Below are 10851 nucleotides of genomic sequence, written 5' to 3'. Positions count from 1 at the left end.
TAGTGATGGTGCGGCTGGGTGCGTGGCTCAGCACACTAGCACGCTGGCATGCGCTTGCTGCTAGTATGCTTGTGGCCCTGTGCAACAGCCTTGCTTAGCATGCTTGCGGTATGCCTAGTGATATGCATGGCATCTTAAGCTACCCTAGGACTCGCATGGCTAGGCAAATGTGAGGCTACGCCTTTGCTCAAACTTGTCACTTGCTAGATTTCACGTCTCGTCGAATTCTAATTTCGACTCGACTTACGACGCTCGATCTCGACGCTCTAAGCTCGATATCCGACGTCTTTGTTCGTAATACTGTAATGACTCATATAATCCTTCAGATTGATTCGGTTACTCGGATCGGTTACTCGATTGGGTGTGACCCGAAGGGATCAGTCAAGATTAAGCTGTAATATTTATTACACATTAATATTACTGATCGGAAGCGACCTCCACCTAAGCATCCCGATCACTTGACCTCACTGAAGAATTAGCTTTTCTAATAATTCTGAACCCTCTATCGGAATAATGCACTTGTTGGAAGGACACCATTCCTTTCAAGACCCGGTCCTTTATCTCCATGAGGATGGAGTAACAGTCTTTATTGAATTCGTACTTTGGAGAGTACGTCTTTGCTTCTCTCTTTTTCTTCTGGGACGATTGTTCAGAGGATTCAGCCACTCAGACTTGTTTTCTTTTCTTTTCTTCTTTCTTATTCGGCCTTGATGGTCGACTCTCTTTTTTGTCGGACCTCTTTGAGTCTGATTTCTTACTGATGTTGCAGAGTTCGGTCGCCTGTATATAGGCGTCTGCCTCCATCAGTGCCTCTTGGAGGGTAGCCACCCTCTTTCTGACGAGGTCGAACTTGAAGGTCGGCCCGTCCTTCAGACCTTTGAAAAAGTCTGTGTAAGCTACCTCATCAGACAACCCTTGAATCTGAATTTTCATCAGATTGAAGCGCCTGATATATGAGCACAACCCCTCCTTCTCTCCCTGCTGTATGGCACCCAATTCAGGACTTGTCTTCTTTGCAGGGATATTCATTGAGAAATTTGACACGAACAGGTATGCCAGCGTCTTAAAGTTATTGATGCATCCGGCTGCCAGGTTCCCGAACCATTGCTGGGCGACGCCCTTTAATGTGGCTGGGAAACATCTACACCAAGTAGCATCATCCAACCCTTGTAGATACATAAGGTTGGTGTATGCCATTAGGTGGTGTTATGGGTTGGAGGTACCATCATAAGTGCCTACCAACACATTCTTCACCTTGGCCGGTTGTGCGGCCTCAGTTATTTCCTTGAAGAAAGCTGAAGGTTGTTCCCCAAGTTTGAGCAGTCGGAGCTACCAATCCAAAGGCTGGATATTGGGTGCCGCCTGTCCCCCGAAGAGGGTAGGCTGCATGTAATGTGGTCCATACGACATGTATGGATGTTGAGGCACATACGAGGCCGCCTGGAAAATCTGAGGACTAGAATGGGCAGACAGACCGCCTGTCCGGTCTTCTTGGTTTGACTGAGAATACCTCGGCGAGGCATTCTGGAAACTGTCATTGAATTTCGACGTGGAGGCCGACTCTAACAGTTGCATATTCTTCTTTTGCTTGATTATCATCTGAGCATCGGAATATGTTTTCTTGGAACCATCCGGCTGTATATGTCAAATGGCCTTCCTCTGCCCTGGGTTAGGGAACCGCAGGCCAGCCAGGTTTATCAAAGGCTTACGCCCCTCTCTTGGTTAATGGTAAGAAGTGGCTTTTCGGTCTTTGATCAGCTTCTTCCTCCCAGAATAAGAGGGTTTCTTGGCCGACTGTTCCTTGGTAGGGACAACCATTCGTTTATCAATAAGGTCCTTTATCTCTCCTTTGAAACTCGTCATGAGGGTCATGAACTCATTTCTAGTGATGGGGGTGGATCCTTCGGCCGCCTGAGGCTGACCCGATGGCTGGCCGACTGTTTCACTAGGGCCTACCTTGTTAGTGTTCCATTCCCTCCTTTCGGTGGGACGGATGCTCCGTGTCCTTAGGGACCCGTCAGGGGCCGTATGGGTGGCGACTTCATTGTCGTCATCCATATCTTGGACTGAGAAGATCTGGACGTCAGCCGTAGGCCGTTTCTCATTAAGAGGTGGTACAGGTTCTTGTGAAGTCATCTTTGAAGTACTCTCCCCACAGACGGTGCAAATGTTTCGGGGTTTTTTGATGTCCTTTGGGAGAGTTACAATTCCAAGATTGACCTCTGGACGCCTGTACCTACAAAACAACGGAGACTCCGGTGGGTGGGAGCTCCGCCTTCGACGATCAAGTTAGAACGTGTATGAGGAGTAAAGTGCGGAAAGTGAAGGTCTCTCTCGGATTCCAAGAGAGGATCTGCAATGTATAATTGCTCAGTTCAGGGTGTCAGGTGTCTGACTTTCTCTGATGTAGAGTTCATGTGAATGGAATTTTGTGAATAGATATTCCTAGGAGGGAAACATCTCCCTTTTATAGGGTGTTGGAAAACGTGCCCAATACTAGGTTTCAGTAAACCTAGGGCTGATTGGACTTTGCCTGGAACTTTAGGTCGTAGGAGGTCACTTGCTCAGTTGGCAATTCTGCCTGCCATGTGTCGTGACCTGATTGGTCCACCTTGGACCTCTCACGAGGTGACACATGGAGGACTCTGACTGGTCCACGTGGATGACACGTGCCGGATATCATTGGTCCACGTGGATGACACGTGGCGGGATATCATTGGTCCACATGGCAGGAAAAATCCCCTAATCAATATCTATTTCTTTTTATAAAAATCAACAATTATTTTGAGTTGATGACTTGCCAGCTCCTCATTGGCTAACAAAAAAAATTAGATTGCTTTTTGTGAGTTTGTAGAGTCTTAAGATGAGTTTTGGAATCCAAAACTTATCTAAAGACTACTTATAGTCTTGCACCACTTTATTGCAAAAAACACATAGTCTTGTATGTGAGTCTTGAGTCAAGACTCACCAATAAACTCACCCTAAGATCTCATTTGGTTGATGTAGGAATTAAATTTCCATGGGAAGTTCTAATTTATGAAAAATTAATTTTTGTAAAAATTCCTAGGAATTAAACAAATGTGTTTGGTTGCACTTCAATAATAGAGGAAATACAAATTCATGGGAAATGTGTTTAAGAATAGTTGTTTGGTTAGCAAAAATGTAGGAAGTGGAAATTCCTAAGGAATTTGGAATTCCTACAAAATATGGGAATTAATTTACCACACCATACCTTGGTCACTCGAATTTCCCATATGTATTTAGGATGAAATTACATTATTGTTCTCAAAATTTTGGGAAAGTAATTCAAGTTATAATTATACATGGGAATTACATAAGTTAACCAAACAAAATATAGGAAACTAATTCATGGGAAGTACGATTTCCTATATGTCAACCAAACACAATTTTAGTATTTCCTGGGCAATAAAATTTTTCATATCTTATAACTTCCTATAAACATTTAATTCACATATGCAACCAAACGAGGCCATAGAAATTTTGAATGATCAAGGGTAAAATAGGTAAATAAATTTTCATATTTTGAGAGAATTTCAAATTCACATGACTTACTTTCTCCCATAATATCAACCAAACAATATGACAAAAAGCAAATTCATTGGGAATTTAAGTGCCTATTACATTTTTTTTTACAACCAAATAGTACCTAAGTATTGAATGATTTACTCATTTGTCTATAATGACACAAAAAAAAAAAAAAAGCAAATTCATTGGGAATTTAAGTGCCTATTACATTTTTTTTTACAACCAAACAGTACCTAAGTATTGAATGATTTACTCATTTGTCTATATGACACAAAAAAAAAAAAAAAAAAAAAAAACAATAGAATTACCCTATGAAAATTAGCCAGACGGCCGTAAACCCAGGTTGCGCCGTTGAATGCGTTTCCACAGAGTCGATAAACAAAATTATAATAAATTCAGTCGACTTTCCTCTTCCTCTTCCTCTGCCATTCTCACGAGAAAAGCAAGCGTTATTACAGTAATTCCCTATTTCAGTTCCATCAAGTGTAAGATCCTCTTCCCCACCCTCTTTAATTCTTTTTAAAATATGAATAATAATAATAATAATAATAATAATAATAATAATAATAATAATAATAATAATATGCTCCCCTAATCTAATCTACTTTCATCATCATTTCTTTTTAAAAATTTTACTTTAGTTTAATTTATGCAACAACACTGGCCCCAGTTTAGACCAAAAGCAGAAAAAAAAGAGAAAGAACTCACATTCTCCCATTTGCTTCTCTCAAACGGCATTCTCCTTCTCCTTTTCACACTCCCTCACTCACTATCCCACTGTCTCTCTTTCACACTCACTTTCTCTCTCCTCCTCCTCCTTTCACCAGTTGCTCAACAACTGAATACGTCATACATTTTTCTGCTCACCCAAAAAATGCCCAGAAAATTCCTCTAGTTTCTCCATTATTACCTCCCATTTCCTGCAAATTCCCAAAAAAATCAAAAAAATTATTGCATGATTTGGGGGTTTTTAATTCTTTGTATTTGTAGGGTTTTATTTTCATCAATAAAATAACAAAATGGAGAGGAAACAGGGTTTTTTCTCAGCGTTAAAAGACGAAGTAGTAAGAGGGTTATCTCCAGGAAAATCAAGGTCTAGAAGTCCAGCAAGAAGTGGGTCCGCCATGGCTGGTTTACTTCGACGGCGGAAAGGCCACCACGTGGCAATACCAGAGGTGTTAATCGCGAGATCCGGTAGCTTAAGGCCGCCAGAGATGTTATCGCCGTTAAGAGAGGGACCTGACCAGTGCAGCTCACGTGAGGAGAGAGAAGAAGGAGGATGGGCCCACTGGATGAAACGGAATCCCTCGGTTTCCGGTTCATCTTCATCTTCTTCCTCGGCTGCTTGTAAGAGGTCGGATCTGAGGCTTTTACTTGGTGTTTTGGGTGCGCCGCTTGCTCCGGTGCACGTTAGCACTACTGAGCCACTTCCTCATCTCAGCATCAAAGACACTCCCATTGTTAGTCACCTTTCCTCCAGTCTCTTTCACTTTTTTGCAATTTTTTTTTAAAAATATTTTGGTTGGCTATCAATTTTTTTTTGTTTGTTTTCGTTTGTATTTTCAGGGGTTCTGATCTGTTCAATTTTTTATTTTTTTTATATGATTTATTTATGAGATAATGCTGAAATAAGACAATGAGAATGGTTTTTATACACATGTATTGGTAATTTTCGAGGAGTTGAAATATGGATGAATTATATTTTTGATAATATAAATACAAAAATACAAACAGATAAGTTAATAAAACGCATAAATTTATGAGGTCCTGGAAAAATGGACTGCTTATCCGTGATAAAGGAGTAGATTACAAGAAAATTTGTGTTAAGGTCAAATCTAGGATACAGCCCATTTGTTATATTATTATTATGTTGTTTCATGTATTTTGTGCAGAACCCATCTTACAATAAAATGCTGGAAAGTTTAATAAAATGCCTTAATTAATGAAATTAGAAAACGAATACTCAGTACAATATCTGATGCTGAATTTAGCTGAGATTCTTGCTTGTTGATTTTGTTTAAAAATGTTAAACACAGAAATTGGTAGCTTTAGTTGGGGGGTCATTTGTCAATTACTGAACTTGGAATTGCTGATGGAGGGTGGACTATTCTTTTTGTATTGTTTCTCTTGGGGCTATCCACTATTGATTTATGATATAGCCTATACCTTTGCAACTTGTGAAGTTTTGTTGATGATGGGCCAGTTAAGAATTGTGTCGCATCAAACTCGGGCTTGTATTACGTATGCTCTCTTAATATCTTTGTTATGTACTACCTAGATACTTAAGATTGGATTTACGAAATTGTTTGAATTCTCTTCGGTTAGGTGAGGGATTTTTTTTTCTACATTTAGGTACATTGCTTTCAAAATTCTTGTTTAGGTAAGTTGACAAGCAGGAAGCAACTTTAGTTGAATCTCTTGTTCATCAATCAAACTATGTGTTTGGTGGTCTAACGAATTTACTTTTATACCTGCAATTTTTATTTATGTTATTTTTTTGTCTGCCAGGCATGAATTGAGGCCCCCCTCCCCCCCTTTATATTACTCTGCATGTGAATATGAAGTTTCTGCTTCTGAATTTTGTCACCATGGAAGTACTCCAGCATTATTTAAGGATGGGTTTTGGAGTATGCAATAGTATACAAAGAATTTGTTGTTATTGTATTATAGTCAAATAGACATATTCAAATTTACCACTTATGGTGTAAATTTGAGATTGATCTAGCCGAGATTCAAGATGTTTGGTGAACTGTCAATTTTCTTTCTTTGGACCCTGGCTCATTTTGAAAATGGATTTTCTTTTGTGTTTTCGAGGGCCTTTTGGGAGTATGTTGCTAGATTCTTTAGCTCCGTCTGTTTATTAAGTTGTCAGTTTTGTTTTTGTGTTAATTGTTTAATTTGTTTCAGGAAACTTCGTCTGCACAGTATATTTTGCAACAATATACGGCTGCTTCTGGAGGATTGAAGCTTCAAAACTCTATCCATAATGCATATGCTATGGGCAAGTTAAAGATGCTAGCTTCTGATATTGAGACCCCTAATAAAGTCATTAAGAACCGAAACTCTTCCAAGTCTGCCGAGTCTGGTGGATATGTGCTGTGGCAGATGAATCCCGACATGTGGTATGTTGAGCTTGCACTTGGTGGTAGCAAGGTTCATGCTGGTTGTAACGGGAAGCTAGTTTGGAGGCACACTCCTTGGCTCGGGGCACATGCTGCTAAAGGTCCTGTTAGACCCCTTAGACGTGCACTTCAGGTGGGTGTTTGGCTTCTTGCTGTAAAATAAATTGATGAAAGAATTTGAATCTATCGTATCCTTGGGTTTTTGTAAAATATCGAGTGTGAAGATTTCTCTTTATAACCGAAGACTTATATCATTATATTTTGTAGTTGCCCTTTTAGCTAATAAAATTGGAAATAAGGCATGCTCATATCTAAATCTCTTGGATTATTTTCAATTTACAGGGTCTTGATCCAAGAACCACAGCAGCAATGTTTACAAATGCTAGATGTATTGGTGAAAAGAAGATTAATGGAGAAGATTGCTTCATCCTGAAACTGTGTGCTGATCCCAAGACGTTGAAGGCCAGAAGTGAAGGGCCTGCTGAAATTATACGCCATGTATTGTTTGGTTACTTCAGTCAGAAAACAGGGCTTCTTGTACACATTGAAGATTCTCATTTAACCCGCATTCAGTCTAACGGAGGAGATGCTGTATATTGGGAAACTACGATTAATTCATGTCTTGATGATTACAGGCCTGTGGAAGGGATAATGATTGCTCATTCTGGACGTTCTGTGGTGACCCTTTTTAGATTTGGGGAAACAGCGATGAGCCACACAAAGACAAGGATGGAAGAAGCTTGGACAATTGAAGAAGTAGCTTTTAATGTCCCTGGGTTGTCGATGGACTGTTTTATCCCTCCTGCTGAGATTAGATATAGCTCTGTTGGAGACACTTGTGAGCTCCCCCACGGTGATAGGCTGAAGACTATGTCTGCAACAGCAGCAGCATATCGAGCCAAAGTTGCTTCGATGGACAGATCATATGATAACAATATGGGTAACATCACCTGGCAGATGGATGATATGCATGTTTGATGGTGGTTTAATTCTGGAATTCTCCATACAGGTTAGTAACAGGGTAGCTAGACTTGTAGAACATAGGAATTTAAGGTTTGTGTGTAGGAGCTTTCTTCCCTTTAGCAGAAATTTTCCATTGGATTCTTTTTTCCCATTGAATATGTAAATAGAAGCACAATGATTCACAAGAAGACTCTTTTACAAAAGGGCAAGTGAGTTTTCACTGTGCAAATGTGAATTTTACTGCGAATCTTTGTGTTGAGAGGGGGTCTCATGTGGATCTTGAATCTAATGGATTCTGCGATTTAGTACTTACCTTAAACTGATGGTATAAAATTATCATCTTAAATCTTTGTAACATTAGTTGAAATATTGATTCTGCTGACCCAAGTAACATAACTATCTTCAATCGGCCTTTTGTGCCTCTGCTCTATTTTATTTTATTTGTATGCATGTACCCCAGCAGCTGGTGGAGGGTTGCCATTGATCCCCGGCCGAATCCCTGGAATCAAAGCCGCTCTAAATTTAACACTTTTGCTGCTTTTATCTCTATCTCTGTTACCATCTTTTTTTTTTTTTTTTTTTTTTTTTTTTTTTTTTTTTTTAACACAAACCGAAAGATAATTATATTAATAGGCTATTGCCAAGTTAATAATTACAAGCATCACCTTTAAGCTTATACAAAACTACGTGATGGACAAAAGATATCTAGAAAGGAACAAAGTAGTTCTTGAAACTAGTACAGGCATACTTAAACCAACCATACATGAGCTAAAGATTTAAAGAAAGGAACAAAGTAGTTCTTGAAACTAGTACAGGCATACTTAAACCAACCATACATGAGCAAAAGGTTTAAAGCATTCAAGCCGAAGAAGCTAATAGCAACACTAGAGTTAAGTAGCAAGAGCAGCAGCAGCAAGCTCCTCTTCATAGATTTCTTAGACACAAACAAGCACCAAGTAGTGAGTCTTGTATCCTACCGCCATGTTCTTTCCAAATGCAGCCAACTTATGAGCTAGCACGTTGTTCTCGAAAGGCACATGAGAGATAAGAGCAACTTGGAAACTCTTGAAAAGATAAGCCACATCACAAATTGCAGCAGCCAACTCGTGGTACGGATTTTAGGAGCATGGTACGCAGAGAGCTTGCATCTGTCCAAACTTCAATCTTCTTAAGTCCCAAATCTTGAGCTATGGCCAAACCATCAATGATAGCGTACAACTCCGCTTCCAGAGGGGTAACAACACTGTATTTCCCTGAACATCCACTTAAAAGCTAGTAAAGTTTTACTATTTATTTAATACAAAGTATTTTTTTGGTTTATTTTACTCCTTTCCTTTTATTCATTACTAGGATGCCTAATGCGCGAGCAGTGAGCCATAACTAGTGTTTCGGGGTTTTTTGATGTCCTGCGGGAGAGTTACAATTCCGGGACTAGATCCTCGTGCCTGTACTTGCAAAACAACGGAGACTCCGGGTGGTGGGAGCTCCGACTCCGACGATCAAGTATGTGGAGTAATGAGTGCGGAAATGTAAAGGTGATCTGGTTCCTCTAAGGGGAGGAGCGATCAAGGTGTGCAGTTAATGCTAAGTCTGGTCTAGCAAGTAGTATGTACGAGGGTTTAGGTTTCTCTTGGTGAGATGATTAATTAATTCTGAATGTGTTTAATGAAGGTTGAGTACTGTATTTATAGCCTCGAAGTGCGTGCCCAATACTAGGTTAAATGGCAAACCTAGGACTGATTGGGTTTGCCTCGAAATTCGGGCCCAGGTGGTCGTTTCTCCGAGTTGGCAGATAGTGGGCCACGTGGCGTGGCGCGATTTGTCCATGCTGGACCTCCTGGAGCATGACACGTGGGAGCTCCTGAATGGTCCACGTGGCCGACACGTGGCAGGTGCTGACTGGTCCACGCGGCGGGGAAAAATCCCCTAAACAACTAGCATATTCAAGGAGCTCTTTTGGTTTGTCCCTAATGTTAAAACTCTAGTTATTGAATTATTAATGAGGGAAAATATGTAGCAAAAATATTTTTAGGGTATGAATGTTCGCACACTGTTATTAAGAGTTAAAAAAAAAATTTGACGTTAACAAGGACAAATAAGTAAATAAACATTAAAAAAAAAATGATTTCTCAAACACTATTCATGAGATATATCTCAAATTTTTTAAAAGGAAGAAAAAACAACGAATTATGTTTAAAATAATTAATAGAGCAAATACATCTCATTAAATGTGAATTCGTAAATAAACATTTTAAAAGCATAATCATCTCAACACAATTCATAAAGTTTAGTCACACTTTTAAAAAGAGTTAATATGTAAATAAACATTTTTAGGAGCATAATTATCAAAACAATATTAATAAGAGTTTAGTCATATTTTTAAAAAGGTAAGGATTTACATTGACTTATGCAATATTCATATACTCACTTTGTAATCGCAACACTTTCTTTCTTTCTTTTTTTAAATCCATTTCGTAATAATTGTAAAACTTTCTTATTTTGTAAAGAGTCACCAATGTTTTTTTTTGTCTTGTCATTAACTGTACTTTATATTATAAAATTTCTTGAGTCTCTAAATTATAACTTTTCTAAAACTATCTGCCCTCCTTACTATTGCGATAATTACGAAATGGTGGGAGTACTCCCTTTGACTTAATTTTTCTTATTACTCCCTCCATCCCATAATTTAGTTCCCGTTTTGCTAATTGGATGTTCCAAAATGCTAAATTGTTTTTTTTATATATTTTTTAATTCTTTTTTCCTTTTTTAAACACTATGAAGAATTTGAAATACTCTTATTAATTTTGTCTTTATTCATTATGTTACCCAAAATACCGTCACATTTCCTCTTGTTATTTGTTCTCTCTCCTTCTATTATGTACTTTTCTTTTTATTTATATACTTATTATTTGTACCCCTCTCATATGTCATGTACTTTTTGAAAGAAATGGTGTCCTTCGAACAAGTGTATTATTCCGATAGAGGGTTTATAATTAATTATGGAGCTGATTATTCAGTGAAGTCAAGTGATCGGAATGCCTAGCTCGAAAGCTGCTTCCAATTAGTGAGATGAATAAAATTAATCTTATATAGCTTGCTATTGATTGAACCCAACAGATCACACCCAAACACGTAATCAACTAGAGAGATGGATTAAGCCGGAAGGCCTTAATACGTCGATAAACATATTTTAGACTCGAATGTAAGATTTCTAGCTTGG

The 10851-nt window shown here is 38.8% G+C and overlaps 1 protein-coding gene across 1 annotated transcript; it reads left to right on the top strand.

Moving 5' to 3' along the window:
• Positions 1-4146: 4146 nt before the first annotated feature.
• Positions 4147-8037, top strand: LOC110724402. The gene is made up of 3 exons (XM_021903823.1): positions 4147-5006; positions 6454-6801; positions 7011-8037. Exons 1-3 carry the CDS (start codon positions 4566-4568, stop codon positions 7644-7646), a joined length of 1425 nt encoding a protein of 474 aa, XP_021759515.1. The 5' UTR covers positions 4147-4565; the 3' UTR covers positions 7647-8037.
• The last annotated feature ends 2814 nt before the right edge of the window (positions 8038-10851 follow it).

This window comes from Chenopodium quinoa, unplaced genomic scaffold, assembly GCF_001683475.1.
Source record: "Chenopodium quinoa cultivar QQ74 unplaced genomic scaffold, ASM168347v1, whole genome shotgun sequence".
Lineage (NCBI taxonomy): Eukaryota > Viridiplantae > Streptophyta > Magnoliopsida > Caryophyllales > Amaranthaceae > Chenopodium > Chenopodium quinoa.
Note: the sequence above shows the minus strand (reverse complement) of the source record. Positions and strands in the feature narration are given on the sequence as shown.